This window comes from Platichthys flesus, chromosome 5, assembly GCF_949316205.1.
Source record: "Platichthys flesus chromosome 5, fPlaFle2.1, whole genome shotgun sequence".
Lineage (NCBI taxonomy): Eukaryota > Metazoa > Chordata > Actinopteri > Pleuronectiformes > Pleuronectidae > Platichthys > Platichthys flesus.
The window spans coordinates 26,171,421-26,195,315 of record NC_084949.1 but is presented as its reverse complement, the minus strand read 5'-3'; the positions used below and the strand labels follow the sequence as shown (position 1 = coordinate 26,195,315).

Sequence of the window (23,895 nt, the reverse complement as noted above, 5' to 3'; positions counted from 1 at the left end):
CGAACTAGCAGCTTCTTCAAATGACCTTCACACTGTGAGTTCTGCCTCCTGACAAACAGGAGAAGCAAAAAAAACTGTTTGTCCAGAGTGAGTTCAGGTCCAGGTTCTCGTCACATTCATGCTTATGTTAGATATGGTTTAATTGTCTAAAGGTAAAACACAGTATATAATGTAATACCACTCTACTCCCGGAGGGCTTGTTAAAGAACAACTCTTATGCAAGAATTAGACTTAGTTCAGAGAGTTCTCTAATGTGGAGAATCTGTGTTTGCTCATTAAGGCTGAGGTCAAGGGATCTCTGCGATGTTGTTAGGTGTTGACATCGTTGTTCTCCGCTGTTATGTTCTGTTCCCTTGACCCCGAGACAATAATAGTTCCTCACTACTTGACTCAAGGCTTTAAATGTTTCCTATTACTTCTCCGTACTTTACGACATATGAAGCTTTCTAATCCTCCAGCTTGTTAAAGTCCATGATAGAAGGAGCTCCTCTCCGCCTCGTCAGTTGTCGGGCCGATACTTCCGCTAGGCCCCGAATTTGCATAACGCTCGGCAATCAGGCCAATCAGAGCAGACTGGAGTTTCTTTATGTTTCAGACAGAAGCTGAAGAGAGGAGCTGCAGCAACGACCAGTCTGAGGAAAGTGATGTTTTATAAACACATATAATAAAAAAAGCAGCAGTTAGCACTGTGGCTTTACAGCAAGAAGGTGGTCGGTTTGAATCCGGTTTGGTCATCGGGCCCTTTCTCTGTGCAGACTATAAATCAACCATAGGTGTGAGTGTGAATAGTTGTTTAGTCTCTAAGTGTCAGTCCTGAGATACACGTGTGTGCTTCTCTGCCTCTCTCCCACTATCAGCAGGCTAAGGATAAGTGGTATAGATAATGGATGGATGCATTTAAGCATAATACGTATTTATTTCACCCCCGAGTTCCTGGATGTGCATCGTTTAAAGATATAATTCAGATTCATGTAGAACTACAGTCATATCGTATAATGCATTAAGAGTTTGCTCTTCTCTGTGAACATCATTCAAAGCAGCCCACCCACTCAGTGGCTCTCTAACACGTGTCGCAGCTCGTCTCTAATGAGTTGCCCTGTGAAATCTTTATGTGCGTATTCAAGAGCCTGGTCTCGTATGAGGAGTCCATCGATCTCTCCTCAAAGAAAGGGAGTCGTGTGGTCGGGGGCCATTAAAGCATCCCTCGATTCACTCTGTGAATCAATGAGACACACAGCAGAGAGAGAGGCAAACATTTCATGGAAACTAATCAGGGTACAAATAAGTGTGTGTCTGTGTGTGTCTGTGTGTGTGTGAGTGCGTGTGTGAGTGTCCAAAGTGGAGCTCCTCGCTGCTGCAGTAGCTGGAGGATAATCTATAATGAAAAAAGAATTGGTCATGTAATGAAAACGGATTTTCCACCTCGCCGCTGCAGCCTAATGGTCACTGCGAGCCATGCCTCTTCTTCTGGACGCTCTGCTCTTTGTGAGGCTCCGATCAAAGTGTTGGTTTTATGATCGCTGTTACGAGTGTGGAAGGAACGCCCCCCCCCCCCCCCCGAGTGTCTGTTTATGTGCCCGTTTGCATTCATGAACGTACAAATTTCATATGTGAAACACGTGTGAGAAGGTGAGAACATGCAGTAGACAGGTAATTGCTTCTGGATTAATTCCTCCCTCCGATCGTCCCACACCACAGGGAGACAGGCGGCTGGTGAGAGGAGTCGTTCGTCTGCCATGTTGAAACGTTCCTAATTGGATTTCCTCTGCAGCAGTCTGGGACAACGGGGGGGGGGGGGGGGGGGGGGGGTCTCCTTGTTTGCCCATCATTCGTGCTGCATACTCGTCTGAGGTCTTTGCATCGGGATGTTCCTCGATCAGAACTTAGTGGGACTCTCTTGAATCATCAGGACACAGTTTGTTACTCCACCCATCTAATCAGGGACTGACTTACCGGTTGGACACCAGGTGGAAGCCGTGTGTCTCCACTAGCAGATCTCATCCGACCTCCGAGGACCTGGATGAATGAATCACAGCTGAATGAGATCTTTTCTTTAACCGCAGCAGTTTACATAGTGATTTGAGTTTACAGCCTCTGGCTCTCAGAACTCTGTGGCGCTGCTCCCCTGCAGGCGACTGCACCCCCGACGTGGTTCTCCTCAAAAATCCAACTACACTTTAGGGCAACAAGGACAAACACAAGAACTGTGAAGCTTTGCCTGGTGTTCCTGAATCCGACCTGATGACACACAGACAGTGGAACTCTGATGCTTTTACTTTGGAGAGTTGGGCTCCAACGACAAAAAGTGATTCATGTTTCTATCACTGCATTTAATGATAACACAATGATTACACACAACAGTAAGCAAATCAGAATCTAATTTACTGGTCACATGACTGATTTTATCTACTGTCATTACTCCATGTTACATGAATGATTGGGACATGTGCAGTGCTCATATGTGCAGTGCTAAATGATATGTTGTGAAACACGATCTGATAGGTTGTGTGATTGTGAAGCTTTATTATGACCTATCGCTGTGGTTTGATGTTTCAGGACCTGTAGTAATTCTCAAAGTTGCATACTGAGGAATGGACGAAAGGTGCCCTCTTTAATTAACTTAACTTATGGATTTACTTTTATCCATGACTGTTCCAGAAAAACTTGTAGTACAGGCCCAAAAATGTAGTTCACAGAAAAGTGCGTAGTGATGTCCAGCGTTGACGATGCTGTAGGATACCCTGCAGTGAAAAGATAATCATGTAAATTAAACAGTGGAAACTGGATATAGTGATGGATAAGAGGTGATGAAGAGCTTAATGTATATCTCTCGTCTTCCTCTTGTAGTGGTTCTGAGACCGGAGGTTAGTTTTCAACATGGAAATAATTCCTTTTTAACTTTTATAGATAAGGTTCCATCTGCAAAATACTGTTGTTTATGTTGTTATGGGTTCTTTAGTTTTGTCTGTATCCCTTTAGGACTGCAACAAGCCACATGCACCAAATAAACTGTTCATTCTCTCTCCCTCTCTCTCTCTCTCTCTCTCTCTCTTAGTCGACCTTATGCAATTCTTAAAAGTTTTATTTCTTTTCCATTTTACGATCAATGCAGAGGCCAGAGCCAAAGGGCAGAGAGTCCAAACAAACAGCACATCCAGCCCACAGACAGGCAGCCAGGCAGATTAACAGCAGCGGCATAATTAGCTCCCGGAGCCAGAGCATGTGAATTGTTTTATTGCGGCTGCCAGTGGTCAGGGCTGCACGGCGAGCTGCTGGGAGAAAGTTTTCCAGTGAGATGGCTTTGGCGCTCTCACACGCCTTCTCTGGGTATTAGTGTTATTGCTCTGTGAGCGGCTCAGGAGAATTACTGAGCATCTCTGGTTGCAGGGGGAGATACTCATTTTCTCAAGAAATGATGATTTAGAGACAGTTGTTGTTTTCACCCCCGTTTGTTTGTCTTTCCCTTCACATTCCAAGATATTTCCACAAAAAAGACAGTAAACCACAAAAATTACCACAAAAAGACAGTAAACCAAGGTAGTGGCCCTCTTCAGGCAGCCGTCCATCTTCATGGAGGGAAACGGCATCAATGACCTTCATCACCTTGGAACTGAGAATATTAACAAGCTCTTTGACAGGAGCCTGTGATGAAGATGCAGATGTTCCTCAGAGATGCCGAGCTTCCAATCCCCTCTGTTCTAATTCTGCTGGTGTCAGCGAGGAGGATGAGAGAGGACGACATCAGTCACCGCAAACCTCTGGAAATAATTAGGTCTGAAGTGAGTGTTGAATCTGCAGGGAAGTTATCGAAGATGCACAAATTCAAGCCCCGTCTTCCTGGGAACTATAAATCTGGATATAGAATTCATCCAATATAACACGGTTGAAATCAATACACACACAGACAGTAGTCGAGCAAAGTCATGAAACTAAGGCTGTGCTGTATTTCGGGAGCCGGTCGGTGGTTCTGAATTAGGATCGACAGGAGGAAGTTCACTGAAGCAGAACATGTTGTCTTCTCTGGAGGCAAAACTGAACAAAGAATTGTTTCCTGTGTAGCCCACTCGAACCTCACTTAAAATAATTATGATAACAATACAAATTACAAAACAATAATTAACTACTATTAAACAAATTTAGTAAATAATTAACACTTTTAATTCCAAGGTCTCCGGGGCCACGTTCCAGAGTTAGAAACAAAGAATAGAAATAAAATGATCCAAAGACAGAAAAATATTAGTACAAATGGTAATATATGAATAAAGAGAGACGTTTCGAGGTGAATTCTAAAATCAAAGGATAGTGTCTGGATCTGAAATCTACAGGTTCTGGATGGAACATGAGGACAGAGCAAAACCAGAATATCATGGAGTTTAAATCTTAAGAGAAAAAGTCTCTGCGACATCAAGCTTCTTCATTTTGCTCTATCTGTTTGTCCCTTGTGAAGTTTAAATGTTGCACATTGTGTTGCACTAGTTTTGAACTTTGACTCGTGAGAAACACACATTTTTTTCGGATGACTCAGGAGAGATGACGATAAAAGTAAAGTTGAGCTTGAGTTAGAATGGAGGTTTGGGGAAAGTTGATTCAGTCAGGGCTCCTCCTCCTCCTTGTCCTCCTCGTCCTCCTCGTCCTCGTCCTCCTCCTCGTCCTCTTCCTCCTCCTCCTCCTCCTCCTCCTCCTCCTCCTCCTCTTCCTCCTCCTCCTCCTCCTCCTCCCTCTCCTCGTCCTCTTCCTCCTCCTCCTCCTCCTCCTCCTCCTCCTCCTCCTCCTCTTCCTCCTCCTCCTCCTCCTCCTCCTCCTCATCCTCATCCTCCTCCTCCTCCTCCTCCTTTCTGCACAGGTATGATCCCAGAGTCTGTCTCATCTCTGGTTGAATGATGTCGTCTGTGGTTATGTGGAGCAGAGTCGTTGGGTCCTGGTGTTGAACAGAGACCTTCTCTGAAAGTCCCCTGTGATGGTACACAGATTCTCTCCTATGGAGGTAAATGAACTTCCGAGGACATGATGTACTGCAAGTTGGCACCGAGTATATTTGGATCCAGGGAAGTTTGGATGATTAAAGTGTTGTTGCATTTCCAAAACATGTTGAAATTTTCAATTATGAAGTTAATTGACAATTTCAACTTGTTTTGGAAACGGGTTTCATCAGCCACGTATTCAGGCCAAGGAGTCGCTCAAAGACCTGATTTCTTTCCCCACAGTTGGAAATGAGCCTGAGATAAATACATGTTGTGACTGAAGGTTCCTCAGTAGCAGGGGAAAATCTTTTTTTCATGATTTCAGAATGATAATAATCCTCCTAATACTTGGATGTGTGGAGACGATGACTTTTCACAGCCTGGTAACAAAACCCTGCTGCAGTAGAATTGCAGAGGAGGGAACTCTGGTCCTGGAAGTCAACAACAAATCAACAGCCAGACAATCAAATAACCTCCAATCAGGCCAATCATCCTCCGGGGTTCCACTGGAGGACGTGAACGACGAGTGAGAGCAAACGTCCGAGTGGCAGCCTCCGGGATTTCAGCTGCGTGAAGTCTGCAGGAAGTCCAGAGGAGTCGATGTTCGAACGCAGACGGAGATCCTCCAGTTTATTTAAACTCTGCAAAGTTTAAAACTACTTCAAACTATCTGATCACAAAACATCCATCACCTTTGTCTCCCTTTCTCTGGTAGAATCCATTCGTCTCTGAACAGAAGATCAGATCATTAACCATCAAGTCCACTTCGACCTGAACTACTGAGTCCACTCTCCTGTTTGTCTTCGTGTCTGATCTGGGTAGCATCGTGTCTTCTCCACGTTATCAACAGCAGCTGATTTATTCAGACACAGAGCTGACTCCAGAACAGCAGCGGGTGTGTTTCTACCACGGCTGATGTGAGTGGAATGTCTGAGAGTTTGGGGTCAATAGGGCTTCGGTATCTGCAGCGTGAAGGATTTGCATAAAGAGGCGGACAGTATGCACACTGGTGAAACTCTCTGGGGACGTGTGCACCGCTCAAAGCTCCCACTCACACACACGCTCAATCACCGCTGGAAAAATCAACCGCAGCAACTCCGAAGCAGCTTATTTGTTTGACTGTCGGGCCTCATGTGGGCGGATGGAGTTCATGGAAATATGAAATGCAAACGCTAACATTGTCAGTGGGTTACATGTGCAGCATTAATACTTCATACATAAAATAGCGGATGTAGTCAACCTCGATGTGAATGAGCAGCACGGTTTTGCATGTGACTCTTTTGCTCTATGTCAACTACACACGTTTTGAAATACACATCCTGAAGTTTGCATAATTTACAATCGTGCAGAATCTATTTTTATGTAAATTTAAATCATTATTTGGCTCAATACTTAATTTTTCTAGTGAAATCTCTGCAGCTGAAGGAGCCAAACATTGACAGCGAAGTTTTCTGTGTTGATTTTCTAACAGGGGTCGGAGAGTCAAAGGTGAGTCCAGGTTGCTTATGTACCAATTACACTTGAATGGCTGAGGTCTGTGGGAAGTTTTCAAGACGTTAAAGAGCATCCGTCCACTGTGGCCACTGAGGCAGGCTCCCATCAAGCTGCCGCCTTTATTGGCTGAATGCACCACTCGATAATGAATGAGATTTACATGCTGAGTGCACTGAAGCTCCACAAAGAGAATGGTGCAATAGATTGCACTTGTGTTGCCACAGCCACACCCTGAACACTGGGAGACGGCAGACGCCACGTGACACCAGGCTTCTCTGCAGCAGGAACAGAAGCTGTTCTCTTTGTTTTCAGTTACAGAACCTGCTGAACTATAGATCAGTTGATACCAAGGTTTTGTTTTTTAAACTCCAAAAGCTAGATTTCGTTTGTGTGTTTGCTGCAGCGACAGCTCTCCGGGTTTATGGATCAAACTGGGAGCTCTGGTCAAGGGAGTTTTTGGTTTTCTCTTCTGCGCATGAAAACTTCTTGGACGCAGAGCCCAACAGAAATATTACCATTGTTGTTGAGCAAAATTGTAATCATATTATGAAATTTAAAGAACACCCATCCAGCCTGTGCATAAATAAGTCCGGATCAAGTGGGAAAACATCTTTAATTCAGCCAAAAGAAACAAGAAACGAGAAAATAAACAATATATTTTCTTTGAATGTGTAAAAAACCTTCAACTTTAATATAATATAAGTTTCCTTCACTTTCAAACATCTTAAATCAGTCCGGTGTAGACCTCTGACTGTTTTATGTGACATGGGACAAGCAGAGCAGAGCAGAGCAGAGCAGAGCATGACACTTTCATTGGAAATATGCACTTCTGCAGGGGGGGGGGGGGGGGGGGCTGCATGAGATGAGGAACATTTAATTAACCCCACAGTGATCTCATCGTATTAACACTGCATTGGGTCCTCGTGGCCTCTAATGCACTGGAATGTGCATCTTGTGTTACACGCTGATGGGGTTGTGTGATGGTGCGTGTTGTCAGGCTGATGCTTGAAGAGCCGCGTGAGGCACGAGCAGCTGTTTGATGACTGGATTGTTTACAATCACGTTCCAACGCAGATGACATTGATCAGATGATAAAAGGAAACACAAAATGAAGGTTTGTAGCTGGAGTTGAAGTTCAGGTCCCGTGTGTTTCCACTGATCTGCATCATCGGGTCATGGAGATCAGTGAAAAGGGAAGAAGAAGAGGAGCCACGTCAAACCAGTAGGAGGTTGTTTGTTTCCTCCTCTTTGCTTAACGTGCGTGTGGTTAGGGATCGGTGAAGAACCCACTGGAGTTCCATGTGGATCAGGGTCAGGGGGCGGATCCTCAGATCGTGTTTCAACATTTTCCTTTATTTCTCAGAGAGACGGATTTTTAAAAGTCTCTCTGAGACTGTTGATGGACATGTGTCTTCTACTGAGGGTCATTATAGTGTTTTTAATGTATAAACAAAGATAGTTGCCATCTTCACACAACCACACCTCCGACATGAGATGTATGAGTCTGTGCAATATGGTGCAGATCTAAATCAATTTACAGATTTGGTGAATTTAAATGTTTTCTAAAGGTCATTATAGTTTAACATTTTATTTATTTGTTAATATCTAGTTTTCAAAACGTTTAATTTGAACTGACATCACAGAGGAAAGACTCATAATCACTGGACTGACCTGGATTTGATTTTGAACCCTGACTCCTGCTGTATGGAGGACGCACCCGGGCGATATGAACATTATCTCTGTGGCCCAACTGTGACTGAAGAGTACAAACAACAGAAGGGACTTTGAAATGGTGGCTGCCTCGGAAGGCGCCCGAGTGAAGTGCTGTGTCCCGAGTGAAAAGCGTGGCTTCGTACAGCGGCAGCAGAAAGCAGGTCCCCTGTTAGAAGTCACTGCTGCGGACACGTCGAGAAGCTCTGGAACTACAAGCTCCCTCATAAAAGACTCATTTGGCCATTACTGCCCTCGGAGGAGCGAAGCAATAAGAAGTGTACGCATGCGAGTGGCTAACATGCTGTAATGATTCCTGAGGCGTGGTGGCAGAGAGATGCTTTCCTCCGGGGCAGGGGAACGGCTGCAGCGCTGCAGAAACATGGATATCACATTATGAGACAGGAGTCCGAGGAGGCCGGCGGGTTGTTCGTTCTCATCCGGGGACGGGAGGAGGGAGAGAAGAAGGACAGGGAATGGGGGGGAGTCAATCCATCAGCGGTGTGTGTCTGTGCAGGAATGTGTGTGTTTTATGGATGCGTCTCCTCTGTGGAGAGAAGATCCCTCGGAATAACTTTAAGGATGAAGCTGAGGGAGGTGGAGAGCGGACACACAAAAGAAACAATTGAATCACACCATGTATTTGAGTATATGTCTGTAGACGTATATGTGTATGTAAGTTCTTCTCATGTGTGTTTGCAGAGCAGGTGGAGATGAGACTCAGCAACGCAAGTGATGGAAAAGGAAAGTGTGTGTGTGTGTGTGCTGAAGAGTCATTGAAGTGAATCAGGAGAGCCCGTAGAGAAACAGAGAAAATCCCCAGAAGCCTCAACCTTCACTGACGGCTTCTATCAACTCGGAAAAAAACGTTTCCAACACCGACATCTTCGGCAGGAGGTGGATAAAAGTCTGAAGTACAGAATGTGTTTGTGTGAATATGTGAGAGCACGAGGTTTTGACAGAAGCAGCCCGGCGCTACATAAATCATATATGAAACACTTCCACAAATATAGAGCGCCGCGGTGTGATTCTAATTATCCATTCGAGGACGGCAACTTCAGCCGCGGGGCTGAAATCAAAGACAACGAGGGAGCGAGGAGGAGCGAGGAGAAGAAGGAGAAGAAGAAGAAGAAGAAGAAGAAGAAGAAGAAGACAGAGAGGGAGTATCTCACAAGCACAACAATGTGTTGGTTAAATGCTAATTAACCCAGAGACAAAAAGCAGCACACAGGGCACCGCGTTATGAAAGGGAAGGGGAAGTATTCCGAGGGGGGGGGGAAACGACTAAGTGCCTTCACAACACATGAAGATGTCGAGGAAGCGGCGGAAACAGCGAGGCTTAAGGATTAACCTATTAACGCGGCAGGTTTGTCACGCTGTAAGCCTCTTAGGAGGACCTCTCCGAGCCGAGAGGCGGCAGAATGTCAATTTAGCCGCTTTTCTCTGCTAATTACGCTTCGTCTCGGGGGGGAAAGGCTTAGTCTGCATGTGGACGGAGACGGGGAGAGATTTGAAAAAAGAACAGATACCCAGGCAGAGGACACACGGAAGGATTCCTCGCAGGCGATGGCGACTCCGGCCGTCTAATTGGTGGACAATGTAAATGTGGAGGGTATAAATACTGTCAAATTCATCGGTGCTGCTGTTCCCTCTGCAGCGGCTTCAACCGTCGCCCATTTAAACTGTACATCTCATCTGGAGGAAGAAGAGACACACAAACAAACACACCATTAAGAGTTTCCTTCTCTGCTATTAGAGCAGAAGTGCCCGAGGACTTTGTAAACGTCACTCTGCTGGAAATGAAAATACGTTTTCCTCTGCACGTTTTGCTCAGGATCAAATTGTTTTCAGGGTTTTAATCAATCAATCAATCAATGAAATTGTATTTGTATCGCCCATATTCACTAACTACAATTCATCTCATAGGGCTTTAACAGGGTGTGACATCCTCTGTCCTTAACCCTCAGCAAGGGTCAGGAAAAACTACTAAAAACCCTTTTAACAGGTAAAAATATGTAGAAACCTCAGAGAGAGCCACATGTGAGGATCCCTCTCCCAGGACGGACAGAAGTGCAATAGATGCCACGTGCAGGACAACATCATCCAGATTAAAGTTTTTAGCAGCATTGATGAGGGTAGACATTTTGAGGGATAACTTCAATACTTTATGTCAAGCAGTCCAGCTGCAATCCTAGTCTATGGTCAGCAACCAGTAAGATCATGATCCATCATCCAGATCGGATCCACTATAGTGCACTATTGTCCACTGCCCCTTTTATGATCCATCATCAGCCGCTGCCTCGGTCGTGGTCCACCACCATTATCTGATGCCAACACGACACAGGATCCGCCATAACCACTACGATCAGCCCGCACGATATAGAATCCACCAAACTGGATCCACCACCACGACCTCTGATGCACGATCCACAATCGTAATCCATGGTGCGGCCACAGAGGCCCTGGATCTCGGGGGAAGGGGTCAAGTCAGACTTTGATGTAATATAAAGTCTCTGAATCTGTGAGCTAATGTTTAGACTCTATTATATATTCTGGTCTTTAAACGTGAAATCAAATGAATTCCACGACGTGCAGGAGCCAGCGGAGCGAAGGGCCTGGATTGATGTGATGTGATGTTCTCTATTAAAACCAGCGAGTTGCCTTCAGTCGTTGTTTTACCACAGACATGTGAACCTGGTGGAGTGTAACTAAAACAAGCTGGGATCTGATAGAAAACAACTTCTATCATCTGTAGATTATAAATTCTGAAGTCATTAAACAAAGATTTTCAGTCGTTTAGTCACGACATGAAAACTACATTTCAAACGCACACGACAGAGGTATTAATATATCTATTGTTTCCATAACAGCGAGGCTCCGTCCCACTTTATCTTCCTCACTGAACGCTGAAGTCAGATCTGCATAAGTTCTCGTCCCGAAGATGATTTCCCGCTAAATATAACAACACATTTACATATTGTGTTCATTCTCATCTGGAAAGCATCATTTGCATCCTGCTGCTGTTGAAGCCGTTTGATCCATAATGTTTGAGTTTGTTTTTCTTGGAGGAGTCTTGTTCAACACAATCTTCTGCTCTTTATGAAATGAACCTTTTCTGATTCTGTTTACATTATCACACGACTCATTACATCATGAAAAGAAGAAGAAGAAGTTCAGTCAATGTTAACATGTGGATTGGAAACAGTTTAAATACTGGATCATGTTCAACGACTAATTCAGGGAATTTCTGGATGAAGTTTGTGATCAAGCAGCGGAGATGAGTTTAATACACAGGGTGGCCGGGCTCAGTCTAACATACAAGGTCAGGAGTGTGGACATCCACAGGGAAATGGGTTAGATAGATGGATGGATGGATGGATGGCTGGATTGATGGATAGATGGAGGGATGGATGGATGAATGGATGGAGGGATGGAGGGATGGATAGATGGATGGATGGATGGATGGATGGATGTCTAATGGGAGATACAAAACAAATGATCTCCCTGTGCTGAAATTACCAGTGATAACCTTGATGTTCATTGAGCATAAATCTGCATAAATCTACATTTACTGTTTTTGCATATTTCACAGAAGCTTGTGCAAGAACAATTATTCTTTTTTTGAGTTGCATATATCTGGATCTATCGTGGACGAGCTGAGTGGAACTGAATCTCTGCACCGCTCTTTAGACAAGACTCCCGTGGTCTCTTGTGTGAACCGGCAGAACCTGGAAGCTCCTTGGAGAACTCATCTATTTTGCAGGGTTGGATAAACCTGCCTGGTTGAGACTGGTGAATATTTCATCTTCTCGTCATCGTGCTGTCGTCTCCCAGGTCGTCGCCGTTTGACTGCTGCTCTCCACCGCTCTGCTTTCTCTGCTTTCTCTGCTCTCTCTCACTTCCCCGCTGCACCGTGTCTCTTTGTTTCTGTCTTTCTCTTCTCGTGTCAAAACACATGTGTGTGTTTACACTCTCAAGGGTTTCCTCTCGTACAGTATATGTGTATACACCAGTGGAGAGAAGATTAGATACAATGCACTTAAGTTATGATTTAGTTGAGATTTAAAATGTGACAAAATATAGTCTGTGAATAAAGACGGGCAACGCGTCTTTGCAGCTGTACAGAAACACGTTTATTAAGTTTGTTCCATGTCCCGTCTGCCAACATGGAGGATTTTGAACATTGTTTAGAATTAAATCACATTTTATTAGAATTTGTATTATATTTTCACCTAGGTGCATCACAAATACAAGAAAGAACAGAGACTAAAATCCAATAAAATAATAATATTATACTGAAATAAGATATTTCTTTATATTTGAAAGATTCCTCCAAATAAAATGATCATTCATATTTGAGATATTTTAAAAAGGCTACGTTTTCTATCAAATTGTCCATAATTTAATGTAATGGTGTTATTTAATATCCTGTGGTGGTTCAAAGGAATTAATAGCAACGAGCCAACAGAAAACTATGAATCATTCTAGATGATCTGAATGTGGTGGACTTCATTGACCCTGAACTCACTGAGACTCTGAATCCAGACAGACGAAGCCTCACTCTGACTCTCGTCTGAAGAACAGTCTTCTTCACCTGGTGGTTGTTGCTGTTAATCCATCTTCATCTCTCTTCCTGTCAACTCTGTTCATTCTCTGATGACCTCTCTCTCTCTCTCTCTCTCTCCCTCTCTCCCTCTCACCTTATTTCCATTTTGTTCTGTTCTCTCACTCTGAGAAATCCTCCTCCTGTCTTTTCTTTTGTTCTAACACAGATTCAAACAGACACTCTCACCGTGGACACTTAGGAAACAAAGGCCGCTGCCAGGAGATGAAGAGCGAGCCCAGTTCACCTGCAGCACTTTCTCTCTGTCGTTTATAAAATCCATTCCACTGGATTGTTCCAGGTCCCTCGATCTAACAAGCACTTCAGGTTCATTATATTACTGTCGTCTCTTTTCTAAAGAAACACTGAAGTTAGTGTTTCTCATGTGAAGTTCGGATCAGACTCGTTTACAACAACAGGAGAAGGTGGGGACATTCAGGTGAGGGGCGGAGCCTGGGTGGAGGCAGGACATGACGTATACATTAATATATAAATATTAAAAGTATTTTTATTGACAGCTCATCCCCACTGACGTCTTATCACCAAGAGCAGAATCTCGTCTCTGAGTTCACGTCTAACCCATGAGGCCTGTTTTTGATGCAGCTTTTTTGTCATTGTTAAAATATGCAGCGTGTGTGTAACATTAAAATCACCTCAGGTTGCAGCTACACACACGAAGCATGAGTGAAAACATGAGCTGTTCAGCAGCTGCTTGAGTTAAGAGGCCCAGTGCATTTGTCCTGATGGACGTTGGAAACATGTCGATGAAACTGTTCTCGTGGGAAAAGACTTTCAATTATTTCCAGCTTATTAATGTGACAGCAAGAAAAAAAATCTCCTTTTCCTGTGTTCGTGCTCATTTGACTCAATCATTGAAAGACTTTAGGTTAATTCAGCCGTGAACAGAGTGTGATTAGAGGGTTAATTTAAAGACTGGAGGCTGTGGGGTAAATGATGCTGTGTCCTGAGACGCAGGTTTAACTGGACGTCTCTGACTAATCTGACAATGTGCTCTCAATAAGGATCTAAAATGCAAATCAGCTGTTTTGGATTGCCGTCCTGGCTCCTCCATGGTCGTCAGGAGGGATTTAGAATGAAGTGCATCACATTTGTTTCATTTAGAATGTCTGTGTCTCTGCAGCGGCTGCGAGGCTCGGACAGGAAGCACCGGTTCATCCAGCAGGGACACGGTGGGACATCAGTTCTGTGACCCCCCCACTGCAAACATAGAGACACAGACGTCCTCCTGCTGTAAAGAGTCTCCTCTACAGTTGTTAAATCTGACTTCAAAGACATTTAAGAAGCTGTGCAGGGTCTTGTTACCCTCAGCGTTCATATTCTAACATGCATATAACATATCTGGCTCTAATTTGTCCTAAATGCTCTATTTTATTCTATTATATTCTTTAAAGTGTCGTTCTGGCTATGTGCTGCTGTAACAAGTGAATCCCCCCCCCCCGTGTGGGATCAATGCATCTTATTCTATCTCATCTCTTTTCTCTCTCATGTCTGAAGGCGTCGATTCCAACGTTTACCTCGTCCCCTCGGATTCCAGCGTTCAGCTCTCCACCCCTCAACCCGTAGCACTGCTCCTCTCTCCATCCATACCATGATATAATCTGGAACAGCAGGAGGTCGGAGCGAGGCATGGCCTCGGGTGTGGGGGGGGGGGGGGCTTTTCATTTCAGTGCTGCACCGGCGCCGAGCGACTGAGCCGGAGCCTCTGACAGTGATGCTGTTTAACACCATCGTCCGCCCTCAGGGTCAAAGGTCGGTATGCATCAGGGTGAAGTGTAGAGTCCAGGCCAGGAGCGGCACGTGTGTGTGTGTGTGCGTGTGTGTGTGCGTGTGTGTGTGTGTGTGTGTGTGTTATATGCCAGTGAATTCACATCTCTGTACTTTTATGAGAACATTCAGTGTAGTTTGTGTGTGGAAATGTAATGTAATGTAATGTAATGCAATGTAATGCAATGTAATGGAAATTTAAATGTCTCCTCTGCACGTTCCCATCATTTATGAACATTCCTGCAGGAGTTGGCTCAGCAGCCTCTCGGCTCCTCTGTCGGTTCTGTGTGAGTGCAAACGTCAGGCACAGCCGGCAGGAGATGACGGTTTCTGTGAGTGTCGGCGGCTGAGTGTTGGATCTGTCGTCTCTAAACGCTCGATGGCAAAGGAGCCAATTAGCAGAGAGGCCGAGGAGGGAGGAGGGAGGGAGGAGGGAGGAAGGAGGGAGGGAGGAGGGAGGGAGGAGGGAGTGTGAACGACTTGAAGGAGACGCAGCGTGAACGGAGGACGGGACAGATCGGTGGTTAGAATACACACAGATATTTTTAGTTTAACCTTGTGATCTCTTCACGAGTTGCCGAGCCGAAGCGACGGCCGAGCGGCTGCTGACAAACAGACGGTGGAAACAGATCCACGTGACGCTCGCTCATTTCTCACCTGCAACTAAATAAAGATCAGACTCTGCAGTTTGAATCAATGTCAGAAGGAGCGCTCGGAGTTCTCACATTTCAATTTGAGCAGCAACACTTTCAAACTGGAATTTCCACTGATATCTGAACGAGTTCATCAGCTCGGCGATGTGAGCGTGATTGGATCTGACAGGAGTAATCAGACATAATCTGCCTCTCCTCCGACCTCTCGCCTAATCACTCCATCCTCTCTCCTGTCGCACGCCGCGGTGTGAGGAGGCCGGGGCGGTCAGCGTGGCTCGACGTGACAGGAATCTGAGAAACGGGAGGAATCGGTCATAGATTGTGTTTTATATGGTCAATATCAAATGATTATCTGTAATGTGAAGGAGACAGTGATAGACCCTGAGAGGATTATTCCCCAATGTGACTGTCCTCATCACTGGAGCCTTTCTCATCCATTCATCTCTGTTCTAATTCTTTATTAAGCAACACTTTATTATGGGGTTTTAAACTTGAAAAAACTGCTTCAAAGTTATTCTGATGCCACAACAACTTTCTGGCGCCCGGACTCTTGCAGCTGCACGATGGAACTTCTCACTAACCTGTTCAGCAGGATGATGCAAAACCTGCTCGTCAGATTTCCTTGAGATTCAGTGGCGTGTAGGATTCGGACACAAACACAAAACATTAGGGGGAGAATGCGTTTAAAGGATATTTTACATTTCTTTAACGTCAGTCAGTGTTTTGACATTTTCACAGTTGTTCCAGTGAATTATTTAGGAAACAAACCAAGACTGATGATCTGTGAGAGTGTGGAATGTAGAGCAGCCTGATTGGATTGAAGCAACTGAGAGTCACTCGCGTTTCAAATGCAATCTGAGCTGATTATAATTATAATAATAATAATAAACTGTATTTGTATTGCACCTATTATACAGGAAATGCAGCTCAAAGTGCTTTACATACAATATAGATACAAATAAGATGCCAATAAAACAGAAAGGAAGAAGGTGATACAAATAAAAGCAAAGGAGAGAGTGTAATCTGATTACATGATCCAGATGTATGAGTATCTGATCAGGTTTGTGTTGAGTACTCACACACTCAACACTTTCTTATCGCTCCCTGAGGAGACAGTGTGAGTCACCATCTGAACGAGGACAAACTTCTACCGACAAAGACTCGAACACTCGGAAAAAATGTTTAAACCAAAAGTTCAAATGGCACTTAATTGAAAATTGTTCAATGCAGCTTTCATCACAAAGCGCGGCCACTTCCTTTGCCTGAATCCGGCCGCGGCTCCGCTCATCGTTAATTGCTCGGCTTAAGGCTTCAAAGCCGAGCGAGCGCAGGGATTCATTAAGACAGAAACAACAAGGGAAAGACATGAAGCGGGGGCGGAGGGCGAGTGATGGTCAGGAGGACAAAGGCTTTAAAGTCTCTTGTTCTCCACGTCCAGGAGACGTAGAAGTGTCTCTGCCAAACCCGAGACCATGAAGGTGTCACAGCTGGGTTTGTGCTTCCTCCTGTTTCTTTCTGTTGAGCTTGAAAGTTCATTCTTGAACTTGGAAACAGTAATTTGACAGAATAATGTCGACTCAGGTCCATTTTCAAGCTTTAACGAGCAAAGCTGTTGTTTTTTCTATCAAAGTCTCATTAACCTTGTTAAACTCTTAATCCCTCTCCAGTCAGAGTGGAGGTGAGTGGATTGTCTCTTCGGGCATAAGCAGAATGACGTGTGAAGTTTCACATCTGCACAAATGTGAGGGAAACTTACCTGATTGACTGGGACTTGTTTCCACTTCATCACGATGGCACTGGAAGTTTGGATAAAGAACCAGTCTAAGAGTCCGACTGTGTCACAGATAAGAGCGAGCACCTCCGAGTGGAAGGTGAGAAAACACCTGCAACATTTCTCAGGGGAGGTAAAACCCGGAGCCAGACAGGAGGAGGGGATAACTGTTTGTTGGGGTTTTATCACACTAGGTCCCATATTTCCATTTCAAAAGCTGGATAAAACTAAACTAAAATTCAAAATAAAGAGTCAAATTAAAACAGATGCAACACCACAATAACCTTGTTACATAAAGCAGCAGGAGGAGTTTTATCTCTTGGATGGAACGAGTTTGACTGAGTCTCCTGATGAACTCAGCTGCAGCTGAAAGGCACATCACCGCCCACAGAAACACATCTCCCCCCCGACCAGGAACCTGGTGTTAGTGTTCAAATCACAATCCAAGAGCAATCTCCCTGAAATGCTCCACAATCAGGCCTTGATTGCGTCCGTCCTACCGGCTCCACCAATTATCCACCAAGTGGCCCACACTGTACGTGTGCCGGGGGAAACAGGTGGTTTATTGTCTTAGGGGACAAAAGCCTCAGCTTCCCTGATCACAGCCCGGGAGCTGTGCAGCCGGATGCAGGGCGTCCTCTGCCACCGCTGCACGGGCCTTGTGTTTGGGAGATTACACGAGCGGCGTTCATTCACTCTGACGTTTGTCTCGGTGGCTCCGCCAGGCGCCGCGGGCAGCACCACGAGGTGTTCGTCAAGGTAATCAATTCACAATGTGCTAATCACGGCCCCTCGTTGTGCTATGCTAATATACCTATTGTGGCTAAATGATCTGGTGAGTGGTTCCAGGGAGGTGTGCGGGTCCGACATGGCAGCGCTTGGTGCTGAGCTGTTTGTGGTGAATGGAGGTGGGAACGTTTCCTGATGAATGACGGGGGGGGGGGGGGGGGGGGGGCAGCTGTGATTCATGGAGGGATCTGGTGCTGGCACTTCAGGTTTATAAATGTTTACAGGTGAGGTAGCAACATGGTGTGGGTCTGTGTGTGTGTGCGTGTGTGTGTAGACATGCTTTACTATGATGCGTACAGTCTCTCCACATGAATGCATATTGTGATGCCCTTTAAAGAGGAACTGTTATATGTTCATTCTGCAGTTTATATTTTTAATTCATGGTGAGAAGTCTCTGATATTTTATACTTTCCTGATTTTGTTTGAATTTTAATGGTTTATTTTCTTGTGTTAATTTTCTTTTAACTTTTAAGACTAGTGGTTCCTAATTCTGAAGATTTTATGACTTATTTTTTTACTTGCTTTCTTGTGAAGCGCTAGGTAATCTGGGTTTTGTGTAATGTTGATAATTTGAGAAATGAAATTGGGATATATTATATATATTTATTACCATTAATTCTGTACCAATCCTTCAAAATCAAGTGATAAGTGCATTTAACCAAAGAGACAACATGATGTTTGTCTTATTCTCCTCTCAATGCATCACAGCTGAATTATCAAAACCTTAACTTCCAATTAAAAGTCTATAACTTTGCTCCCATCAGGTACCAACAGATAAAAGGTTTCACATGAGCAGATTATTAGGAACAAGCACTTGGAAATCAAAATGCAACAAAGATAAGAAAAGAACATGAAACATAAAGACAAGGACTTAAAATCCAGCACTAAAAAACCATTGAACCCAATAAAACATGCAGATAAAACACAACATTCATATAAAGTCATCCACAATATATAAACATCAAATATAATTTTAAAGATAAACTACACTCCCACAAATGTGTCCTCAGGAAAATGTCCTCTTCTTTAATGGGCTGTTTGAACTAACTTTTTAAAACCCCCGACAAAGAAAGAAGTATAATCCAATTTACTGGCATTGTTATGAAGCTCAGAGCAAACTGTCACACGGGCGTGTTATACCACACTTTCAAAAAGCACAACACATTCACCAGACTGATCCCCAGTCGGTGTTTTCCTTTGCATCTTCTGAGGACAGTCTGTGCCGGTGCCTGTTTTAAAAATGTCATCAAAGTCAAACCCGAGTGGAAAACCTGTGGAGACGTTGAATGTTTGCAGAGAAAGACTTTTGATGTTGTTCTCGTCCCTGGAGCCCGGGACTCCGAACTGAGCTAAACTGTCAAGTCTGCTTCTGAGAACCGGATCCTCCAATCACGTGTCCTCTGCCGACGAGCAGCTGGAAGCTCAATGCCTGCTGGTGGCATCGTGTGCTGCAGAAAGAGAGGCTTCCTACTGCAACAGGTCAATGGGATCAGCTGCTATAGTCACAACGTAATTCCAGCTCTACATTTGGTTTTTGTGCTTGTTTACAACATTATTTCATCGTTGTTTTCATCAGTTAATCTCTGATTTGTCAGTTTGCACAAATTTCCGACCTTTATTACTGAGACGAGCATTTCGATGAGTATCACAGTAAAAGATAAATACAAATACACTCAGTTGATGTTTAACTGTGAGAAAAGTATTTAAATCCAAAGCTTGTTTCATCAGCATCATGTGAGAATAATTAAGAAACATATTTTGGATTCCGTGTTTGCACTCAATGTTCTGATGAGAAGATATTTCAAAGTTTATGGTCTAAAAATGTAAAACAATTTGTCAGTCCCTATAAATGTCAAACTCTGAGAACTTGGAATATACTGAAAAGACTCGAGACAAACTAAACTTCTACTTTCTCCTAGTTTTTAGAGTCAGAATAAAAATGTCGGTTTTGACTTGGCTGGTTTTCTCTGGGTTTGGACCCAGTGAGGTATGAGACTCTTTATTTATTTTGAAGATGACAAAATATAGATCGTAAAATAACGTTTTTTTGAAAGCTTCATGTGTTGTTTCCACCTGTTTTTGATAATACAATGATAATCTAATGTTGACGAGCCTGATACATATGTGGCTGATCAGCATTCAACTGAAATTGTGATCTGTGTGTGTTTGTGTGAACAACGACTGAACTAAAACATATTTATAACTAAAGTAAATATAGTTATATGGTTTCTGTGGGAGAATTCTGAAGAGAAACCAAATAAAACGTGTTGTCGATCATAGTAAACTTTGCTGCTGTTGAATATAAAACCTAAGGAGATTAGAAAATGTCTCTTTTCAATCCGGTGCATTAAGTAGATTTCCTGCTGCAGAGCTGCATGTTGTTTACCATTTAAATTTTCCTATGGTCCCCTCGCTGCGTCTCCTGTAGCCGCCGCCGGCCCCGGCGTCTCTCCGCAGCGACACGTGGCGCCTTCGGGAGCTCTCTGCTGTTTTAATAGCTTGTCCACACAGAGTCAGCTCCATGGCCAGGTGCTGACGTGGCGTTGGACACATTGAGCAGCGGGGAAACAGAGCGACAGAGCGACTTGGTCCCAGAGCTGCGAGTCCATTAAAGTCAAACTGCAGATTGTTGTGTTTGATCCATTTAAGATTCACTTTAGATTATCAACGACGTTCCACCATCTCTTTGTTAAAGTTCATGTCTCACTCAGGACGTGTTATCATGAACTTAAATCTGGAGATACACTTCAGAGGTTTCAGGGGTAAACAGCATGGCAGCCAAACTGCCAAAGCTTGGTTGAACTAACCCTTTAACGGACTCAGGTCCCTTCTAAAACATGTGTCCTGTGGTGTGCCCTCTAGTGGAAACCTCCAGAAACACACACTGTACACAGTGAGCGTTGTGTGGCCGAACAGGAAACTGTGTGTGTTGGGTTTTGAACACAACCTGCAGGATTTAAGCAAAGTTTTGAATTATTCACCGTCAGCAATATTCCCTGTCATTGTCCCGACACTCGCTACAGGGGGAAGTGATTTCATAGGTCAAAGTTCAACGCAATTAAAATCTGTGCAAGGCGATATCAGCTGGCCTCATTCCATCCATCCCTCTGATTGGCTGCCAGCCTCCCATGTCCACTCACCCACCTGCGAACCTCCTCCTCTCTCTCTCTTCCCCCATCGTACACCCTCTGATCTCCTCCCTCCGAGCTCAAGGGGAAAACCTAGGGGCTGGTTCCAGGGGGCGCTGTTGAGCCATTTTGCCACACTCATTTAATATTACTCCAGAATACATACATTTTCACCACTTCCTAATTTTCTGCAAAGTTTTGTAAGAAGTTCAGCATGTTAAAGCCCTCAAAAAGCCAACTCACTTTAATAATAATAATAATAATAATAATAATAATAATAATCCTTACAATCTCAATAGGGCCTCTCACCATTCAGTGCTTCGGCCCTAATAATATAATAATATAATAATAACTTCAGAATCATTGTAATTTAAAACCCATTATGTGTGTGTAAACTGCAAACGATTCCTCATATGTTGGCTGATATCCACCAATATGAAAACTACTTGTATACAGAAAATATGTATATTATACACCATTTACTATTTATTAAAGTTGTAGGTTGAAAATCTGTATCACATTTCTTTGTCAAAAGGGTTTGATAACATGATCTTGTATATCGTCACCCTCTTCAAATAATGGCCCAGGTCAATCTTTCAGGTTTTTAAGAATACACAAAATAATTAACCAAGTATTGAATATATGATATTTATTAATAATTTCACTCAAAAAGGTTACGACAATCAATGACTATTGACATACTAATAACAACGTCTGTCAATATATATAAGATGATATGTATTTCTGTGTTTGTCCTTGAGTTTCTGGATGATCTTTGATCACACCTTCCATGGACTCATCAGAGGATGGAGTAAAGTCTTGATAGCTTATGCAATCCTTGGATTGTCTTTGATCAAAAGGACTCATCAGAGGATGGGGTATTATCTGGATCGCTTATGATATCTTTGGATGGTCTTTGATCACACCTTCACGATACACACTCTATACCCTATATATTGAAGGAAAGGATTTAGCAAAGGAATGCCTATAATCTAAATTTGTAGTGTCAAACAATATTTCCTTCAGTGATACTACAGCATTCAATGCCTCAGTCCAAATCTTCTAGTAGACCCAGATCTCCAAGCAGATCCAGATCTCCAATGAGAACAGTCAAGCGTCAAAAGATGACAGCAAAGTCTCAACTGAGATCAAGATCTCCAAGCAGATCCAAATCTCCAAAGAGGAGAGTCCAGACTCCTAAGAGGACAGCAACGTCTCCAATGAGAACCAGATCTCCAATGAGATCCAAATCTCCAATGAGAGCTCGAAAGAGACCCAGATCTCCAAGCAGATCCGAATCTCCATCGATATCCCAATCTCTAAAGAGGATGGTCCAGACTCCAATGATAAGGGGAAGGTCTCCAATGAGATCCATATATCCAAGGAGATCCAAATCTCCAATGAGATCTCGAAAGAGACCCAGATCTCCAAGCAGATCCCAATCTCCAAAGAGGAGAGTCAAGCGTCTAAAGATGACAGCAAAGTCTCCAATGAGATCCAGATCGCCAAGGAGATCCAGATCTCCAATGATATCCCAAACTCCAAAGAGGAGAGTCCAGACACCAAAGATGAGAGCAAAGTCTCCAGTGAGATCTATATCTCTTCGGAGATCCAAATCTCCAATGAGATCTCGAAAGAGACCCAGATCTCCAAGCAGATCCAAATCTCCATCGATATCCCAATCTCCAAAGAGGAGATTCAAGCGTCTAAAGATGACAGCAAAGTCTCCAATGAGATCCAGATCGCCAAGGAGATCCAAATCTCCAATGATATCCAGATCTCCAAAGAGGAGAGTCCAGACTCCAAAGAGGACGGCAAAGTTTCCAGTTAGATCCATATCTCCACGGAGATCCAAATCTCCAATGAGAACCAGATCTCAAATGAGATCTCCAAGGAGATCCAAATCCCCGATGATATCCCAATCTCCAAAGAGGAGAGTCCAGACTCCAAAGATAAGGGGAAGGTCTCCAATGAGATCCATATATCCAAGGAGATCAAAATCTCCAATGAGATCTCGAAAGAGACCCAGATCTCCAAGCAGATCCAAATCTCCATCGATATCCCAATCTCCGAAGAGGAGAGTCAAGCGTCAAAAAATGACAGCAAAGTCTCCAATGAGATCCAGATCTTCAAGCAGATCCAAATCTCCAATGATATCCAGATCTCCAAAGAGGAGAGTCCAGACTCCAAAGAGGACGGCAAAGTTTCCAGTTAGATCCATATCTCCACGGAGATCCAAATCTCCAATGAGAACCAGATCTCAAATGAGATCTCCAAGGAGATCCAAATCCCCGATGATATCCCAATCTCCAAAGAGGAGAGTCCAGACTCCAAAGATAAGGGGAAGGTCTCCAATGAGATCCATATATCCAAGGAGATCAAAATCTCCAATGAGATCTCGAAAGAGACCCAGATCTCCAAGCAGATCCAAATCTCCATCGATATCCCAATCTCCGAAGAGGAGAGTCAAGCGTCAAAAGATGACAGCAAAGTCTCCAATGAGATCCAGATCGCCAAGGAGATCCAAATCTCCAATGATATCCAGATCTCCAAAGAGGAGAGTCCAGACTCCAAAGAGGACGGCAAAGTCTCCAGTTAGATCCATATCTCCACGGAGATCCAAATCTCCAATGAGAACCAGATCTCAAATGAGATCTCCAAGGAGATCCAAATCCCCGATGATGTCCCAATCTCCAAAGAGGAGAGTCAAGACTCCAAAGATAAGGGGAAGATCTCCAATGAGATCCATATATCCAAGGAGATCAAAATCTCCAATGAGATCTCGAAAGAGACCCAGATCTCCAAGCAGATCCAAATCTCCATCGATATCCCAATCTCCGAAGAGGAGAGTCAAGCGTCTAAAGGTGACAGCAAAGTCGCCAATGAGATCCAGATCGCCAAGGAGATCCAAATCTCCAATGATATCCAGATCTCCAAAGAGGAGAGTCCAGACTCCAAAGAGGATGGCAAAGTCTCCAGTTAGATCCATATCTCCACGGAG

The 23,895-nt window shown here is 43.9% G+C and overlaps 1 protein-coding gene across 1 annotated transcript in view; it reads left to right on the top strand.

Moving 5' to 3' along the window:
• LOC133953683 (neurofilament heavy polypeptide-like) overlaps window positions 1-23,230 on the top strand; it is a gene marked incomplete at its 3' end in the record, with an annotated part of 39,471 nt that extends 16,241 nt beyond the window's left edge. Inside the window, exons 2-5 of the mRNA XM_062387726.1 lie at window positions 21,921-22,047; window positions 22,108-22,473; window positions 22,672-22,720; window positions 22,775-23,230. Of these exons, the coding sequence (XP_062243710.1) occupies window positions 21,921-22,047; window positions 22,108-22,473; window positions 22,672-22,720; window positions 22,775-23,230 (998 nt within the window). The remainder of the gene's footprint in view (window positions 1-21,920; window positions 22,048-22,107; window positions 22,474-22,671; window positions 22,721-22,774) is intronic.
• Window positions 23,231-23,895: the final 665 nt, after the last annotated feature.